The 20,509-nt window shown below is 45.6% G+C and overlaps 1 protein-coding gene across 8 annotated transcripts in view; it reads right to left on the bottom strand.

The window, feature by feature from the left end:
- Positions 1–1,602: 1,602 nt before the first annotated feature.
- The window catches only part of LOC135905169 (uncharacterized), a 38,402-nt gene continuing 19,495 nt past the window's right edge, over positions 1,603–20,509 (bottom strand). For 5 of the 8 annotated variants that reach the window (XM_065436183.2, XM_065436188.2, XM_065436184.2 and 2 more), the window contains 3 exons: positions 10,005–10,070; positions 6,034–6,099; positions 1,603–3,428 (listed from right to left, as the gene is read on the bottom strand). In XM_065436183.2, coding sequence (XP_065292255.1) covers positions 3,046–3,428; positions 6,034–6,099; positions 10,005–10,070 — 515 coding nt within the window. In that variant the 3' untranslated portion in view covers positions 1,603–3,045. Of the gene's footprint in view, positions 3,429–6,033; positions 6,100–10,004; positions 10,071–14,855; positions 16,313–20,509 lie in introns of those variants that run through there. The other 3 variants (XM_070536244.1, XM_070536245.1, XM_065436187.2) reach the window with 2 other exon arrangements.

Below are 20,509 nucleotides of genomic sequence, written 5' to 3'. Positions count from 1 at the left end.
TCGGCACCAAAAGTAGAGAGGGTGCAGCAAAATCATGAACTTGCCCTGCACCTCTTCTTTACCTTCGAAACGAACGGTGTGGTTCAAAGGGCGCCATTGCTGCACCTCTGAAACGAATGGCAGGGTGCAACACCTCGTGAACTGGTTCAGATAGTGCAGCTGAATTGAACGTACCTATGAATGGCCTTGCCGTAGGCAACCAAAGCCAACCAGCCCTGCCAATCTTTGGTTAACTTCCGTCCCCGACAATATATCCGATTTCAGGCTCAAAATACAATTTGCGAACGTCAGTGTTGGCACCATGACTCATTTCCAGATTCCACGCACCGCCTCATATTTACCGTGGCCCTAAAGTGTCTAATGTTTAATCAGTTATGCGTTAAAATGTTCTGGTCTGCCACATTCGCTGGAAACGTGAACTTCCTGATTCAGCACTTTTGTTGCAGTTTTATTGGTGGCACTAGGTGAAAATTTTGTACGTATTCCAAATATAGTATTTTTTCCTTCCTTTGCAGTTTGTCATTGTGATTACAGTGTGTTGCAATAACAAATTAACACAGCTGCTGTTTGAGCTATGTGTCCTTACATTATAGTATGGCTTGAATATTATGTCTACTTTATCTTGTTACCAGTGAAAAATTAATAGTAAATTTCACCTGTCCTGGAGTGTTCCTCTTCGCGTTATTACAAAAGTATGCATTGAGATTTCGAATTGAGACATCTAATTGTCACATCCAAAACCACAACTTCGGGGCTTTAGCACCTTCCCACAAAAATGGGCACAAATAGGGTCAGAATTCTGAATATTGTTTAATTTTTGTCGCATTAATGGGAAAACTCAAAGGCATATATCAATGAAATTTTATGTAGGAAACCAAAATTCCTTTAACTATAATTTCTCCAAAATTTGGCTTCTTTTAGCGTAGCGTTGCTGGGCTGTTCACAGCAACAGTTGCTATATTTGACAACCTTCAAAAGCAAATTGGCAAGAAAGCGAAAATTCACCATTTTTGCTAAGTCTAGAAAATAAAGATGTCCTAAAAAGCTACAGAAAAAGCTGAAATGCAGTACGTGCGGTAATTTCTTCTAAATATGGTCACAACTGAGACAGCAAAAACCATGTATCTGATGCATGTTCTTGGACATTTCTAAATCATAAATCTATCTACCATATTATATACAGGCAGTGGTGCCAACCAAGCCAAGCCAAGGCCTGCTGCAGGTGAAGTCGAGCACAGTACAACTGCGCCGGCCGGGTCCTTGCAGCAAGCGAGCTCCTGCTCCTCCAAAGCGCACCAGTTCCTTCCGTGACAGCACCTACCAAGACCGCATATATATGTGTATATATATATATATATATATATATATATATATATATATATATATATATATATATATATATATATATATATATATGATCTACAAGAATAAAGCTTCACATTGATATATACAACAACTTTATATCCTTATTAGAAGAGCTGCCACAGTTGCTCCAAAAGTACTGAAAACTGAGGGCTCGTATCGCCGGTGTGGGTCTGCCATCTTAACGTAGCTGTCCCACAGCCTTGTCCAACAACGCCATTCCAGAAAACAGATGCTAGATAACCTTTTAATTGAATATTTACTTCACTCCATGAAATACAAGAGCAACACAGTATACCGTCGCCACTTGGCGCATACATAACAGGGCAGGAGTGCAATACAGAAAACTAAGTAATCTGTTTCACATCAAAAAAATGCAAAGCCGATACACTTGCGACCTATTTTACACACTGCAAGCAAGCTGGAAGACATTGCCAAAAGAATGCCACTAGGCAATCAACAATACATAACTTGGAGAAGAAAAAAATCGAATGTTGCAGCCTAAAAAAGAGAGACATGTAAAAAACACTATATATTTCAGCAAAAAAAAGAGACTAGTAGACTTGTACCACCTTCTGCACCAATAATGCATATTTTTGTCGTAACATATCTGGTGTTTTCGGGCCGCACTACGGGTCTCTCATTAACTAACAACTCGAGAGGTCTATCCCCTCCCCGTCCCACTTCCTCCAGAAGTGCGACCTCCATCATACCTCTGTGGAGGGTGCTACCACCTAGTTTAATGCATAGAATGAAATGCTATTTCACTGTAAACAAGAGCAGTGCCGGCTCTGAAACGTGAAATATTTCTTTAAACCTTAGGTTGGTACTTAAAGCATTGTTAACGTTAATCCTTTCGGCAACATGCCGATCAACCAGACAATCGAACACCGCCTAGGGTAAGCCTCCTAACCACTACGCTGATTTGTTCTTAATCCGTACCCCTTTCCCTTATCATTCCGCAAGCTTACCTACCCTCTTCAATGCCTGCTTTTATATCCGTTATGTCTCCAATCGGCAACACACACAAAACAGTCTTTCCAAGACAACCATTTTGCTTTGCACGTATATCTACACCCCCTCACCCAACGACCATTCCACAAGCTGACTTCCACAAGCACCCACATCTGCTTTTGTCATTTATGTATCCAATCGGCAACACACACAAAGTAGTCTTTGCGAGACCACTACATTGCCCTGCACTGAAACCTGCAGCCTCACCGACTCACTCAACCATTCTGCAAGATTACCTCACATCAGCTCTGTCACCTGTACAATATCAACACATGCACTAAGCTTTAAAACCGGGAACTGGCTTGAGTAGTCTTCCCGAGACTACCACATTGTGCACTGCATCATTCGTACTTGAGCTGCTTCCTCTTAGGCACGTGGTGAAGGTTAAACAATTGACATTGCAAAGCTGCAGGGGTTCACAATGAATAGCATCCTGAAAGGAGTGTTGCACCCCACCCAACCACTTGGAGGTGCAGTTGCACCTTCAGAAGGAACCACAAATCAGACATGCCATCACAAACGTGTCCAGAAATATACTTACACAAACTTCTTGAACTTTATCATAAGACAAATTCTTGTTTAGAGCTATTTCATCAAACACAAGTGTGCACACTCGGTCACACTTATTTCATGTTTGATGCTCGCTGAAATACTCCATACATTTAGGAATCACACCTGCTCATCCGTTAGGTTACTTATCCACCGCCTCAGAGAACGTGGCGTAGGCAAAGAGAAAATTGGTGCCAAATATTCGTAAGCTCGTGGTCCACGAAAATACAAATCCAAAGCGAACTTCTTGACCCAAGCAGGGAACCGCTTGCCATTTCCCTTCTTCTGCAACTGCATGTGTGCACATACAAGTTTAAAAACCTCCTCTGACACAAATGGACGGATCATTTCTAGTGCCTTCGAAATTGATGGCAGCAGCTTGCTCTGCTGCTTCCGTAACCGTGCAATGGTCCGCCGGTAGCTTGCCACCTTGGACTGCAGTCGATGGATGGTTGTCCTAAATTTTTTTGATGGAGAGCCCCTTGCTACACCGTTGAAAGCAACTGTAGGATGCACAAAACATGGTAAACATTAATAAAGCGAAGTGCACAACAAGTCCTTGGTAGCACACTAATTTACTGGTTACCTCATACTCAAGAGTGCATTAAGAGACTACAAAAGATGCGAAGCAAGACATTAAGATGCGTTTAAACGATTACAATTGCTGCGACTCACAGTCCTATTTATAAACAGAGCCATTATGACCGAAATCACAGCTAGACTAATATTTATCTCTGTCGAAGCTGTACACGCTCATGAAGCTTGATTGAATAGCAAAAAAAATCAAACAATATGAAGTCGCACAGTCTTTCAAACCTTCTATAAGTACAATGAGCCACACAACACCCACTATCTCAAAGAAAGCCTACATACCGATTCACTGGCTCTCAAGTGCATAGCCAGGATACTTTTTTAGATCGCTATAGATATCTTGCAGTATTTTTATATACGGCTCGTCTACACCCTGATTCCGTAATGCCTCCATGACTGCAGAGGTTTCGACAGAATCAAACGCTTTCTCGTAATTAATGAAAGGTATATATATAAGGGTTGGTTACATTCCACACATTTCTCCATCACCTGATTGATAGTGTGACTATGGTCTATTGTTGAGTAGCCTTTACAAAATCCTCCCTGGTCCTTTGCTCGACAGAAGTCTAAGGTGTTCCCGATTCTATTTGGGATTACCTTAGTAAATACTTTGTAGGCAACGGACAGTAAGCTGATCGGTCTATAATTTTTCAAGTCTTTGGCGTCCTCTTCCTTATGGATTAGGATTATGTTAGCGTTCTTCCAAGATTCCGGTATGCTGGAGGTCATGAGGCATTGTGTATATAGGGTGGCCAGTCTTTCTAGAACAATGTTCCCACCATCCTTCAACAAATCTGCTGTTACCTGATCCTCCCCAGCTGCCTTCCCGCTTTGCATAGCTCCCAAGGCATTCTTTACTTCTTCCAGCGTTACTTGTGGGATTTCAAATTCCTCTAGACTATTCTCTCTCACAGTATCTTCATGGGTGCCACAGGTACTGTATAAATCTCTATTGAACTCCTCAGCCACTTAAACTATCTCATCCACATTAGTAATGATATTGCCAGCTTTGTCTCTTAATGCATACATCTGATTCTTGCCTATTCCTAGCTTCTTCACTGCTTTTAGGCTTCCTCCGTTCCTGAGAGCATGTTCAATTTTATCCATATTATAATTCCTTACGTCAGCTATCTTACGCTTGTTGATTAACTTCGAAAGTTCTGCCAGTTCTATTCTAGCTGTAGGGTTAGAGGTTTTCATACATTGGCGTTTCTTGATCAGATCTTTCGTCTCCTGCGATAGCTTACTGGTATCTCGTCCAACAGAGTTACCACCGACTTCTATTGCACACTCCTTATGATGCCCATAATATTGTCGTTCATTGCTTCAACACTAAGGTCCTCTTCCCGAGTTAAAGCAGAATACCGGTTCTGTAGCTTGATCCGGAATTCCTCTAGTTTCCCTCTTACCGCTAACTCATTGATTGGCTTCTTATGTACCAGTTTCTTCCATTCCCTCCTCAAGTCTAGGCCAATTCGTCCTTACCACCCTATGGTCACTGCAGAGCACCTTGCCAAGCACGTCCACATGTTGTATGATGCCAGGGTTAGCGCAGAGTACGAAGTCTATTTCATTTCTAGTCTCGCCATTTGGGCTCCTCCACGTCCACTTTCGGCTATCCCGCATGCGGAAGAAGGTATTCATTATCCGCATATTATTCTGTTCTGCAAACTACTACTAATGCTCCCCTACTATTCCTAGAGCCTATGCCATATTCCCCCACTGACTTGTCTCCAGCCTGTTTCTTGCCTACCTTGGCATTGAAGTCGTCCATCAGTACTGTGTTTTTTGTTTTGACTTTACTGATCGCCGATTCCACATCCTCATAGAAGCTTTCGACTTCCTGTTCATCACGAGTGGATGTAGGGGCGTAGACCTGTACGACCTTCAATTTGTACCTATTATTAAGTTTCACAACAAGACCTGCCGCCCTCTCGTTAATGCTATAGAATTCCTGTATGTTACCGGCTATATTCTTTTTAATCAGGAATCCGACTCCTAGTTCGCGTCTCTCCGCTAAGCCCCGGTAGCACAGTACATGCCCACTTTTTAGCACTGTATACGCTTCTTTTGTCCTCCTAACCTCACTTAGACCTATTATATCCCATTTACTACCCTCTAATTCCTCAAATAACACTGCTTGGCTCGCCTCACTAGATAACGTTCTAACATTAAACGTTGCCAGGTTCAGATTCCAATGGCAGCCTGTTCGGAGTCAGGGATTCTTAGCACCCTCTGCTGCGTCACAGATCTGACCGCCGCCGTGGTCAATTGCTTCGCGGCTGCTGGGGAATGAGGGCTGGGGTTTGATTGTTGTATTCATATAGGAGGTTGTGGCCAAGTACTGCACCAGGGTGGCCAATCCTGCTCTGGTGAGCAGGATTGCAGGACTGCTCTGGTGCAAAGCTTAAGATGGCGCAAAGCACCAACCAGAAAAATTCCGGAACAGAGGGGTGCTAACGCCCAGTAGCCCCCCTGGCTACGCCACTGCTAGCTTTACATGAACCGAATACTTACCAGGAAGGTCTCCTCCTGAGCTTGCAGCTTTGTCAATAAAGCTGCTGGTACTTGTGGACATGCCATCTGCACAAAGACGCAGAAGCACAATATTTTTGCCTACTGGCAGTATCATTCAGGTGACATGCTGCAGTGCAAACACTTTATGCAGCAGCTTATGCATCAGATGAATTCCACAAGCTACAATGCTAATGAGAACATGTCAGGCACAAGTTTGGGGTACTTCACTCACTGCCTCCCTCCCTGCCTATTCAGGACCCGGTAATTTGCAAATTCAGATAATTCAGCATTCCCTCTGTGATTGAGGGAACGCTGAAGTGTGAGTAGTGTAACTTGTGTGTTATTGTGTAAGTTTTTGAGCATTTCATACATGATATCAGATCCTGGTGCGGAGCTCTTGCATGCGCTCAAGGCAGCTTTCAACTCGGCAGCACTAAAAGGACAATTGTACGGTTCATTCTGTCGGCATTTTCTGATGAGTGGCTTGCATTCTTCTATTTGTTTATATTTCAGGAAGGATTGCGAATAATGGTTTGAACTTGATACACTCTCAAAGTGCTCCCCAAGTGAGTCTGCCTGATCTTGCAGTGTGTCGCCCTGTGTATTTACCAGAGGGAGTGAATATGTTTGCCACCCTTTAATCCTATTAACCCTGTTCCAGGCTTTGGCCTCATCTGTATAGGAGTTGATAGCAGATTAAAAACTTCTGCCAACTCTCTCTTCTCGCCTGTCGGCGGGTTCGCCTGCCTTGGGATTTTACTTTTTTAAAATTGATAAGATTCTCCGCAGTGGGGGAGGCGCGTAGCAGCCCCCACGCTTTGTTCTGATTCCTACGAGCGATTCTGCATTCATCGTTCCACCACGGGACATGCCGTTTGCATGCCGAGCCACTTACTTCATGTATGCATTTAGATGCGGCATCTATTATCACGGCTGTAAAATACTGCACAGCAGCATCAATTTCTAACGAGGGCATATCATCCCATGACATACTAGATAAGTTTTGGAATTTCTCCCAATCTGCTGTGTCAATCTTCCACCTACGAGCCTGTGGTGGATATTCGTTTTCTTTAAGTGTGCTTAATAGTATGGGGAAGTGGTCGCTTCCGTAAGGATTGTTCGTGACTGCCCATTCGAGTTCAGGCAGTATGGACGGGGAAACTATGCTCAGATCAATTGAAGAAAAGGTATTGTTTGCAAGACAGTAATATGTGGGTTTCTTCTTATTCAGAAGGCACACACCAGAAGAAAAAAGGAACTGTTCAACAAGACGACCTCGGGCATCTATACGACAGTCGCCCCACAGGCAGTGAAATCCCCAAGTACAACATAAGGTTCTGGCAATTCATCTATGAAGGACTGAAATTCATGTTTGCTTAGTTTGTAGTGTGGGGGTATATAAATCGAGCAAATAGTGATAAGTTTGTTTAGCAAAACAACTCGAACCGCCACTGCTTCAAGGGCCGTTCGTAGTTGTAAATGTTGACATGCTATGCTCTTTTGGATTACGATTGCAACACCTCCCGATGATGCGATTGCATCATCGCGATCTTTGCGAAAAGTAACATGATGTCGGAGAAAGTTTGTGTGTTGTGATTTTAGGTGTGTTTCCTGTATACACAGCACTTTTGGATTGTGTTTGTGTATAATCTCTTGCACATCATCAAGGTTCCTAAGAAGACCTCTAACGTTCCATTGAATAATTTGTGTATCCATATTGAAAGTAAGTAAGTGCTGTGTTTATGGAAACGGAGGTGATGCCTTAGGTTACAGAGCTCTTACGAGGCCCTGTAACGGGCGTTCTGCCCCTTCTGGAGCGTTCGAGTGAGCCTCGCCGCTCCTTAGGCGCTTGGTGCGCCTTGAGGATAGGTGTAGTGTCCATTGCCTCTTGTGAGGCGCCGGACACATGCTCTTGGGAGCGAGCATTTACCAGCAAGGGTCCTGCCTTGGAGGGCAAGACCCCTGCACCCACCAGCCCGGAGGTCGATGGGGCTCCCTGGGGGATTTGGCTGCGCCGGCTGTTGACAGCGCTGGAAAGGGCCGGGGAGGTTGGGGCAGCCTCGGCTGCGCCCACCTTTGGGGTCGATGGCCCCGTTTGCTGAGTAGGCGGAGCAGCGCTAGCTGCACCCGCCGCGGGGGCAGATGGCTTAAGTGCCAACTCACTGCCTGTGGGTCGGACAGCCGCCGGAGGCCGTTGTGACACTGCCCCCTGACGCGCCACTTCGGCAAAGCTTTTCTTTGGCAGGTACGCTACCCGCCTGCGTGCCTCTTTGAAGGATATATTCTCTTTTACTTTGAACGTTACCATTTCTTTTTCCTTCTTCCATGAGGGGCACGACCGCGAGTACGCGGCGTGATCCCCGTCACAGTTTACACAGTGGAAAGCATTCTCACAAGCTTCAGAGGTGTGTTCTTGGGCACTACATTTAGCACAAGTCTGGCGGCCTCGGCAGCTCTGCGAGCTGTGGCCGAAGCGCTGGCATTTGAAACAACGGAGTGGGTTTGGCACGTACAGCCTAACACGGAGCTTGATGTACCCGGCCTCGATTGACTCGGGCAAGATACTTGATCCAAAAGTAATTATCAGGTGCTTCGTTTGAATCTCTTTACCATCCCGCCTCATCTTAATTCTTCTGACGTTGATCACATTTTGTTCGCTGAAGCCCTCCAGGAGCTCCGCCTCAGTCAGGTCAATCAAATCATCATCTGACACAACACCACGGGTGGTCTTCATTGTACGGTGCGGGGTTACTGTTATGGGGGTCTCCCCAAATGACACTAGTTGCGGTAGTTTCTCATATTGTTTTAAGTCGCGGAGCTCCAAGAGGAGGTCGCCGCTTGTCATCCTCGATACCTTATAACCTGGACCAAAAACATCAGTCAGGGACTTTGAAACAAGGAATGGTGAAATGTTTCGCACTGCTTTGTTTGGCTTTTCAGAATGAACGACGTGAAACTTGAAGACATCTTCGGGGCGTGCTCGTTTCTGAGGGCGATCAACAAGGGAGGGGAAAGAAGTTTCCATGAAGAAATATATACATTCGGCAACAGCGCCGACCACCCAATGAGGGGACGCGGCAGAGCTTGCATACAAGACTGCACGACGCCAGTCGTACGCTGTCACTATAACCGAATATGGCGTACCCAAGGTTGGATAGCCACACAGGGTTAACCCTCGCCGCCAGGAGAAAGGAAGTAAACAGAAGAGAAAAGGAGACAGGAAAGGTCAAAAGTGAGAGATAAAGACGAAGATTGGAGGAGGGAGAGACAGGAAGAGGCGACTGCCGATTTCCCCCGGGTGGGTCAGTCCAGGGGTGCTGTCTACGTGAAGCCGAGGCCAAAGGGGTGTGTTGCCGCCGCCGAGGGGCTGTAAAGGTCCAAACACCCGGCACTGGCTCAACCCCCAGGATCCCCTTTTCCCCGGACACGACTAAGCCGCGCACGGCTACATGCGGGAGGGTCCAACCCTCATGTGTTCGGGTACGTGGTGTCGCAACACACAAAACGCCTGCTTACACAGACACCTAACCTCCTAACCTCACTGAGACCTATTATATCCCATTTACTACCCTCTAATTCCTCAAATAACACTGCTAGGCTCGCCTCACTAGATAATGTTCTAACATTAAACGTTGCCAGGTTCAGATTCCAATGGCAGCCTGTTCGGAGTCAGGGATTCTTAGCACCCTCTGCTGCGTCACAGATCTGACCGCCGCCGTGGTCAATTGCTTCGCAGCTGCTGGGGACTGAGGGCCGGGGTTTGATTGTTGTATTCATATAGGAGGTTGTGGCCAAGTACTGCACCAGGGTGGCCAATCCTGCTCTGGTGAGCAGGATTGCAGGACTGCTCTGGTGCAAAGCATAAGATGGCGCAAAGCCCCAGCCAGAAAAATTCCGGAACAGAGGGGTGCTAAAGCCCAGTAGCCCCCCTGGCTTCGCCACTGCTAGCTTTACATGAACCGAATACTTACCAGGAAGGTCTTCTCCTGAGCTTGCAGCTTTGTCAATAAAGCTGCTGGTACTTGTGGACATGCCATCTGCACAAAGACGCAGAAGGACAATATTTTTCCCTACAGGCAGTATCATCCAGGTGACATGCTGCAGTGCAAACACTTTATGCAGCAGCTTATGCATCAGATGAATTCCACAAGCTACAATGCTAATGAGAACATGTCAGGCACAAATTTGGGGTACTTCACTCACTCCCTCCCTCCCCGTCTATTCAGGACCCGGTAATTTGCAAATTCAGATAATTCAGCATTCCTTCTCTTCAAAAATGTACACAGCCCTATGGCAGCAAACCTTCATTAATATGGCACAAAATTGCATGCGCACCGCCCAATTATGACTGGAGGCAAGTGAAGGATGGCACTGGTATACAACTGAAACGAGCCTTTGCAGCAGGCATCACTATAGTCATCACGTTTAATGGGGCAGAAACGCCGGAAACCGCTTTTCTTTCTAAAAACGTATGAAAGGTGGCACTGCTATACAATCAAGGTACGGATTTAGAGCGCACATTGTTACTGTCATCAGTGCCATGCTGGTATGTGATGTGCTACTGTGCCACTGTCATCATTTTCATGCCTGTGCGTGTGGTACTACTGTCATCACTGTGGTACTACTGTGACACTACTGCGGTACTAGTGTCATGTCAGTGTGTGAGGTGCTAGTGTCATCTGTGTCGTGTCTGTAGGTGAGGTGCTACTGTGCAGTTGCTCACTACGGTGACGGCAGTACTGGCAAAGCGCACAAAGTATGCACCCAAAGACTTAGCAACCAAAATAAAAATTCGCAAGGCACTGAAAAATAGTGCTTCCAGAAAAGTGATAGACTAATTCAACGTTAAAAGCACGCTATCGACATAAGTCAAGAATGAGGCACGAATAGCGGAAGCCTTTGGGAGAGAAATTTCATTTAGGTCGAAAGCGACTACAAACTGCAGCCCACTTATCCCTGGAGGAAGCATTGTTTCGGTGGATTACTGCTGCATGTGATGTGAAGCTACTGTTGAGTGGGCTACTTATCTGCGCACAAGCAGAGAACTATGTCTTATGAATAAATAATGATTTGTTCAAAGTGCCGGAGGGTTGTTTAGCGCATTTTAAAGAACGGCACGGCCTTTTGTTCAGGACCGCGTGCGGGTAGAGGGTTGAGGTGGATGAAGAAGTTGATAATGAATGGCAAAATGTCAAGCCCAAAAAGCATGTGGCAGCCTAGGGCCCAAACGTCTTTAACACTGACGAAACGGTACTCTTCATCAAAGCACTGCCAGACAAAGCAATTACATTCAAATGGGACCCTTGCACTGGTGGTAAAAGAAACAAGGAGCGGGTGACAGTGTTGTTGGGAACAAGCAGGATGGGCAAGGAGCGCATTCCAATTCTCATCATTGGAAAAGCACTGAAACAGATGTTTTTACAACACCAAGCACCTTCCCATCGAGTACCATGCATGCAAATTTCAAAGCATGGATGACTTCAGACATATATCGTGCTTGGCTGCAGGATCTGGATCGATGCATCAGTGCCAAGAAGCACAAGGTACCGCTCATAGTGAAAAATTGCACTGCATACTGCTATGTTTCCAGCTTGTGTTCCTTTCTCCCAACGCTACCGTTGTCCTTCAACCGATAGACCAGGGACTTGTCCAATATGTTAAGAAAAGGTGTTGTAAGCACGTGTTGGAACACATACTTCTCCATATGGACCGGAAGCAGCATACATCATGCTTTTGAGTGCGATACATATTTTGGCGCACATGAGGCTGTACACGTGTGTGTACGTGTGGTGGCAAACTGTTTAAGACATCGTGAATTTGTGCGGACTGAGACATCTGAAAGCCTGGAGTCTGCAGCGTCAGAACAAGACGATGACGCTGCCACTGACCTGCTCCCCTAAGAGATTCAGCTTTATTTATTTATTTATTTCGTGTACCCTCAGGGCCAGAGGCATTAAAGAGGGGAGTGGTTACATCAAATACAAAAAAAAAAGTACAGTGCAGCAAAATAGTTAATAGTACAGAAATACATGGTTCTCGGTTATACAATGTTATTTGAGTGTTCCTGGAGTGCTGGTCAATAAAAGTAAATACGGTACAGGCAGTGCAGTAATACAGTGTTCCGGTAATACAAAACAAAAACAGTAATACAATTGGTAGTACAAAAACACGAATGAGATGCTCCTGTTTATACAATGCTATCTAATACTGCCGTGAAGTGCTGATGGTCAACAATAGTAGCGGTGGAGGCTGGTAGGCGATTCCACTCGGCAGATGTTCGCGGAAGGAATGAATGAGACATGACATTGGTTTGGCATAATGTAATTCCAACTTTGTTATTGTGATCTAACCTTGATGAAATGTATTGAGGAGGGGAGATTAGTTCGTCGCGAAGTGAAGGATGATGAAATATCTTATGAAAAAGTGAAAGTCTAAGGCCTTTACGGCGAGAGGCTAAAGATGGCAAATCAAGGTTTAATTTCATTACAGAAATGCTGGCAGTTCGGTTATAATTAGAAAAAACGAAACGAGCAGAGTTATTTTGTACCATTTCTAAAGAGTGAATTAGGTGTTTCTGAAAGGGATCCCAAACTGCTCCGGCGTACTCTAGTTTTGAGCGGACTAGTGACTTGTATAACATTAATTTTAGGGAAGACGGTGCCTTAGTAAAATTGCGTTTTAGGTATCCCAGCATGCGGTTAGCATTTTTAATTACGTAAGAAGCGTGCATGGACCACGAGAGGTTTCTAGTAATATGGACACCAAGATATTTGTAGGAGGAAACAGGGTCTAAGGGGTGATTATTAACGCAGTAAGAAGGAAGCTGGTTAGAAGTTCTGGACACGCGCATAAATTTACATTTTTTGATATTTAATTCCATTGACCATGATTGGCACCAAGTAGAAATAGCGTTAAGGTCGGATTGAAGAGAAGATATATCAGTGTCACATATTATTTCCCTGAAGATTACGCAATCATCGGCGAATAAGTGAATGTTAGAGGAAACACAAGAGGGTAGATCATTTATGTAAATTAAAAAAAGGAGGGGACCAAGTACCGACCCTTGAGGTACGCCGGACTGTACTGTGCTCGGTTGAGAGTTTGAGTCATTAGCAAAGACAAACTGTGAACGGTTAGAAAGAAAGCACTCAAGCCATGCAAGCAGTCTGGGATCAATGTTAATTCGATGCAGCTTAAACATTAGAAGGTTATGGCACACTTTGTCAAACGCTTTCGAAAAGTTTAAAAATATACAGTCGGCAGTTGAAGAGCGGTCAAGAATGACGTTTAGCTTATGCGTAAATAAAACTAGTTGTGTTTCACATGAATATGTCTTGCGGAAGCCATGTTGCGATGGTGAAAAAAATGAGTTAGTTTCAAGAAAGCTAGCAAGATTAGAGGCAAGTATATGTTCTAACATCTTACATGGGATGGAAGTGAGCGAGATAGGGCGGTAGTTATATGGAGAATGCTTGTCACCCGACTTAAGGAGTGGGATCACCTTCCCAATCTTCCATTCATCAGGCAAAGAACCCTTATCTAGCGACTGTTGGAAGATCATTCCTAGGAAAATTGAAGAGTAACAGCTAGTGCTTTTCAAAAATTTCGCGTTTATTAAATCGTGTCCTGGAGCCGAAGATATTTTTAAAGATGAGATAATTGGTACGATGCCTGCTGGTTCAATGATTATGGGAAACATTGCTTGGTAATCGTAGTCGTGCGTGGATGGAAGAGTAATGTGTGTAGTTGATGAAAAGTTGTGCATGAAAACATCATTAAGCGCGGACGCACATTGATTAGTGGGAATAACATTTCCAGAGCTGTCGATTAAGGTTATCATGTCGTCCGCCTTGGGGTTAATGACGCGCCAGAATTTCTTGGTGTCGGTTTTAAGCATTAAAGGCAAGGTATTGCCAAGAAAGTGATCTTTGGCTTGTTTAAGTGCGGCAACATACTCATCTGCCGCCAGTTTGTATTTGGTCCAGCGGTTTGCGCTAGGTGAACGTTTGGCTAATTTGTGCAGGCGTTTCTTTTTATTAGACAGGCGCTTGAGACGGAGGTTGTACCATGGGGCGTTTAGATTACATGCAATGGTGCGCAGTGGGATGTATTTGTTTGTTAGTTCCGCAATTTTTGCAGCAAACATATTCCAGTTGGTCTGAACGGTACGGCTGTCGAAGTTGTTTATAAATACGTCTAGAAAAGCAGATAATTCGACGTTGATTGCTTCAAAATTTCCTTTCGCATAGTCTCGAAAAGATTTGATTTTTTTACCGGATTTTGGCCGCAAAATATTTATGTCAAACGAAAGTGCTGAATGGTCGCTCAAGCCGGGTAAATAGGTGATGTCGGAAACTAGGTCAGGCCGCGATGTTAATAGAAGGTCAAGTGTGTTCTCAATGGATTCGGTAGTGCGTGTGGGTTGAGTAACAAGTTGTGAAAGTGAGAAGACAGAGCACATGTCTAAGAACTCATTGGCTAATGAAGAAAAAGGGTGTAAAGTTGGAGGTTCAGTATTCCATATTATGTTCGGTAGATTAAAATCGCCAAGCAAAAATAAAGGTAATGTAGGATGACGAGATGTAACAATATTAATGATATCATGCATCTCATTTGCGAAGTTAGATGAATAAGTTGGGGGGCGGTAACAAACACCAATGATTATCTTCTGGTGATTTATTTCCATGATGGCCCAAACTGTTTCGAGGTCAGTATTGACGTGAATACACTGAGATGGGATATCTTTAGAAATGGCTAAGAGCACGCCGCCTCCCTGAGGCATTGTACGGTCACAACGATACAGTGAAAAATGTTGTGCGGTTTGAAGAATTTCGTTATCTTGAATCTGTGAATGTAGCCACGTTTCGGTAAGCACAAAGATGTCGGCGTTGCAAGTCTCCAAGGCAGATTCTAAGGAAGTGCGCTTATTCATGACGCTTCGAATATTTGTAAAGAAAACAGATACGATGCATGATTCTCGTGATTCTCGTCCACATCCCCTCACGTTTTCCTAACTGGGCACGTGCTGGGAATTTGCATGCCCACCGTTATCTCGTGGTTCATATGGCGCATGCTCGTTGACGGTGTCTGTTGCCGGGTCATAGACGAACTGTTTTTTATTCATTATTAGTTTGGTGTACCTTAACTGGAAAGGGCATGGTTGGGGCTGGCCTTTAGCGTACTCAATTAGTTTTTTACGGACGTGACGGGTGGCGGGCGAAAAATCTTCGGAGGTAGAAATACCCTTTTCTTTCAGCTGTGCGCGCAAAGAAAGTACTTTGTCTTTTATTTTCGTGTTGGTGAATTTAACTACAATTGGGCGACACTTATTAGGCGTGTAGTGACTAATGCGATGAGCACGTTCGATTGCCGTGTCAGGCAGGCTGTCGATTACACCAGTTAGTGCTTCTCTTATGCGTGATTCGGACTGTTCCCACGATTCCCGAGAGTCACGGATGCCATGAAATATGAGGTTGTTGCGTCGCGATCTGTCCTCGAGTTCGTCAACGCGCATTAGTAAAGAGTCAAGCCGAGTTGTTTGGGCTTGAGTCGACGCCTGAATGCCAGTCATTTCATCATGGAGATTGTCTAAAACGTTTGTTTTTTCTTCAAGGTTGTCTAATCTTTTCTGGATACATTCCATTTTGGTCTCGGTGTTCTTTTGACCAACCTTAATGGCCTTGACGTCGTTAACCAACTCGGCCTGACCCTTAGCAGATTGTACAGAACGAGCCTGAAGGTCTTTTAACAGCCGGAAAAGAACTTCCGTCTGCTCAGAAGGATTTGATGGCAAATTCTGCAGCTCGAGTAATGCCTCAGTACGCGTAGTAGGACCGGGATTAGTTTCCACGTCACCTGAGCACAATAACAGCAACGCCATAGAAAAACAATCTGCGACAATTTCACAGAGCACTTGTTGGCACGGAAGCAATAGCAAAAATGGGTCGTCACTTTTCTTAGCATAAAGCGGAAAGTTTTTACAGACCTGCGAAGTGCAAAGGTGCGTTGTATGAGCCATGGTGCTCCAAATGCTGCTTCCGTGCCAACTAAACGGACTGACGCTCGGACAGCCGCTTAAGTTGCCACTGCGATGTGATGACATGGTTGACGATGATGGTGCGCAGAAGGCTGGGCGCAGTAGTCGTAGTGGGTCGATGTGGAGATAGTTGCCGGTCTGCTGGTAGATTGTGGCCTTGCTTGATAGTAGTAGCGGTTGCGAAGGGTCATACTCCGAATACGCTGTGCACGGACACAGCAGCAGCAAGAACGTGAAGATCGCCTGCGAAGTGCAAAGGTGCGTTGTATGAGCCATGGTGCTCCAAATGCTGCTTCCGTGCCAACTCTTGCTTGCTGACTACATGCTGACTTGCTGAAGCTTGCTGACTACATTGCCACTGATGACGCCGTTGTCGTCGCAGGCCAGTTGAGTGATGATCAGATCATCAGCAATGTCCACGATGTCGCAGATTAGGTGTTTGATGAAGGCGACACATGAGAAGAAGTTGCAGTACTCCCAGTGGGTCTAACTGCAAAAGAAGCCGCGGATGCACTCACCGTTTTAGAGCAGCTCTGCTATGACACTCCATGCAATGCGCTTGCACAGGAGGGTTTGTTGCACATATAAAAACTAGTCTTTTGCACCCAGCTATTTGCAAAAAAAACATGAGCATTATCGACTTCTTCGCAAAGTAAAGGTGTGCAATAAAAGAATTGTAAATGTGCCATTTTTGCTGTTCATTCGATAATTAGACACTAAGGTAATTCAGACATTTCTGGATACTCTCTTGTCATCCGAATTAATGAACCTTCACTGTAGGTGGCAGTACAAAGTGACGGTATTTGTTCAGTTGCAGAGCAAGACACATAACCAGAGTCAATGCATCAACAGTTAGCACCCTGTGTTCAAGCAAAGCAGCGATTGCGCAACTTAGAGGTTATGGGCCACGCGTTCAGAGAATTTGTTCAACAGAAATTTCCCCATGCATTTAAAAAACTCCTGCTTCTGAAGAAAAGCATTCATGATGGTTTTGTCAGTTCGTTAGTTAAATTGAGTTTATTGGCGCAAAATCGACTGCCCCAGACACAGGATGTTAGAAAATCAGTAGTAGAAACAGTAAAACCGGCATTATTTAAAGTCCGTTCACAAAGCCTGCTTCATCGAAAAAAATTCACTACATCTGTAAATGGCACAAGTAAATTGTCTCCCTAAATGAGAGTGGGGTGTAGTGGTACGTCCTATACATATAGATCATGGAAGTGTTTTTGTCTGTCTATCGATATGTGGTCACGTAATTGGAATGTGTAGTACTGTAAGTGGTGGTTCTTGACATTTAGCACATACAGTCAATAAATACATACCAATAAATCAGGCACCGATAATCCAGACATGCTTGGCAATTCGGACAGCTTCACAGCACCGCCAATGGCACCATAGACTTATGTTGAATTCCAATGGCAGAGTCGGAGCAGCTGACGAACTCCGCGAGCGAGCACTCGACTCTGGGGCAGAGCAACGCCTCCAGATCCGCGAGTGGAACACAACCTGCGCCGCCGGAGCAAGACGGAAGCGGAAGTTCTATCACAGAGTTACCCAGGATACCTTGCGTGTTGTCAGTTCCTTCCGCTGTTTGTTCCCATTACCACCGCACCGGTCACTTGTCTCTTCAGCGCCGTTCACCTGTTGTTTTTTTAAAAGTGCGGAATGGATATCTCGTCAAGCGTGCAGCAGCTTTTGCTTCCTCGCGAGTCGTGACCGGTGGCGCCGCCCAGCAGACAAACGTGGTAAAGCAAATACGTCACGCAGAGTTCCGGTCCACTCCGACGATTTTGGAGGAGCATCTTTTTCTGCTCCGCGGAGTGACTCCCGCTCTGAATCCCCTCCGACTCTCTGACTGGAATACCTTGCTCCCGCCCTCACTCTGCCATTGGAACAAACTTGCTCCGAAACGAGCAGAAAAACTTGCTCCGACTCCGCCATTGGAATTCAACATTAATGTGTAAAGACAACCGATATTCGAACAGCTGCCAGCTCTACATGCAATTATTCGGACTCCGTCTGTGGCTGTGGCGTACGCCAACTCTGCCGCCATTATCTCATCTGGCACCCTTGACGAGACATGAAGTATGGCCGCAGAGATACAAGCTAGACGGTAATCTCTGAGGCCTTGCCTTGGTCAATGCTCTATGCCTCTGAGATTTAACAGGAACTGCCAATTTTGGAGGCTTTGCCTGAATTGTGAGATCGCATCAACATAGCGATCATCACTTACTTTTCCGGCACCCCCGCTAACGGCCCGCTATCACCATTCAGTTTGTTGATTTGCCTTGCGGACAGCGTTCTGCCATGCTGTGCTTTTTTGTTTAGTTTGTATTCCAGACAGCACTCTGCTGGCTGCAAGAAGTCTTGTAAAGTTATAGATAGGTCGTGTCAAATGGCACGAATAGTGCCCTCGCAGTCTGACTCCGAATGAGTCTTGAGTCACAGTCCAAATGAGCCTGACTAACTGAAGAGGCAGAACTGCCACCTGCCACAACGAGTTCAAATGCGGACATCATTGATGACCTGCTAGGCTGCGGCGTGCCAATTCCTGCCAACATTAGGTATGAAGATTTTGCAGATGTCGACAGCGCGGCTTTGTCATGTGCCAAACTGAATGATGAGGAAATAATTGAGCAAGTTCTCCCACTGTCAAACAGTGACTCTGACTGGGACGATGGCGTGCCATGCACTCCGGAGCCTTCCACATGCAGATCGGGCTCAAGCCTTTGCAGTCCTTGCATCGGCGTACAGCAAAACTCGGAACTGGCAGCAACACAGGAGGACTTGATTGCACGTAAGCAGAAGTGCGTGCAGCAATGCATCGAACACTTTTTCAGTGCACAGGGGCCTTAAAATGTAAATAAAGCGATCTTTCTTGGACGGATTTGTTTGGCTACATACTCGCCCACCTGTCATGAAAACACTGGTGCGCACTCAGTTTCTCATTTTGGTACCAGCAAATCTTCTCTGGGGTCGTCCTAGTGGGATTCACAGCTATCACCACCAATCATATTGCGATAAGCATCTCTGCCCATCTGTCGTACAGTGCATGCCGCCATTGGAAGCGTACCGCATGCTTTTAAAATGGGATAACCGAAATGCGCTGCCCTTCTCTGCTGCAGACTGATGGTATACATTTTCTAGCCACTAGATCCTGTGTGGACGAGAAAAGTGTGAGGCGTACGCTATCAAGAACCGTATACAGTTACCCATCTCATGTGAAAACTACAGCATGCACAGTTTCTTCTTGTACCAGCAAATCTCCACCCAGGTCATCGCATGCTGCATTCACAGCTATCGCCGCAATACCCACTGCAATAAGCATCTTCACCTATGTTCTGTTTGCATGCTGCCGCCACTTGCCTGCCATGGCTGTAGTTTTATGATGTTGGCAACTTTGCTTGATTCTGACGATGACGTCACAAATGCGAATAAAACAGCGGCCACAGCAAGTGGCTGCACCTTCGTGCCAAACTTCGTGCCAACTTTGTGCCAGTGTGTCGTCGCTTCCGCGTTACAGCACTGGCGGCAAGGATGGGACCGGCGCCTAGTTAACGGAATGCTATCACCGGGAGTTATCGAAGATTCACCTTCATAGCCAACTGAAGGAAAAATACAACGCCCCCCACCGGAAAGTCTGATGAGTCTGACGAGGTTACAGGAGCACAAATACATGTGACAGCTTCTGACAGCACCTAGCAACTTGGCTGCACATTGCAAACAATGCGAATGCTCTCCGCTACTAGAAAGCACCAGTCATTGGCACATCAAAAACAAAAAACGGAGCGAGAAATATGGGAGGCACTTGCGATAGCTAAAGAAAAAGAGATGTGCATAAGCACTCCGTCTATCGCGCTTATCGAAACTGAGGTCGAGTTTGCCAGGGCGAACGGGTGCAAGTGGACGATGTATGCCTGACCCGAACTATGATCACACGTCGTCACCTTGTCATAGCTTTTTATATCTCCCCCCCCCCCCCCCCCCGCACCATATCTCCTTGTATATAAGCGCGTTCTTTAACAGTATTAAACAGCTGGTAGTTTGCGCTACGTCCGTCCACGTTCAGTCCTTCACTTAATATTGTCTGTGCAAAACTGAGCACAATATAACTATGAATGTTCACCAACTAGCCCCCTTCATTGCTTTACTAAATGGTAATCATCAAAGGCGAGCGCCCGAGCCTGCTCGATGTGGATTGGTTCTCAGCATTGGGCATCAGTATCACCGGGGTGCGACATGTCAGCCAGCTGCCTGCTTTGTGCGAGACATACTAAGAGATTTCATTTCCATATTCGACAAAGTGCTCGGTTGTTACAGTGGACCGCCAGTGCAGTTCACTCTCAATTCAGACGTTGCACCAGTCCGCTTGAAGGTTGGAATTTGCGTTCCACCCCAAAATTGAAGCCAAACTGGCCAAGCTGATACTACCAGGAATTC

Source organism: Dermacentor albipictus, chromosome 3 (assembly GCF_038994185.2).
Source record: "Dermacentor albipictus isolate Rhodes 1998 colony chromosome 3, USDA_Dalb.pri_finalv2, whole genome shotgun sequence".
In the NCBI taxonomy this organism is placed as follows: Eukaryota; Metazoa; Arthropoda; class Arachnida; order Ixodida; family Ixodidae; genus Dermacentor; species Dermacentor albipictus.
Note: the sequence above shows the minus strand (reverse complement) of the source record. Positions and strands in the feature narration are given on the sequence as shown.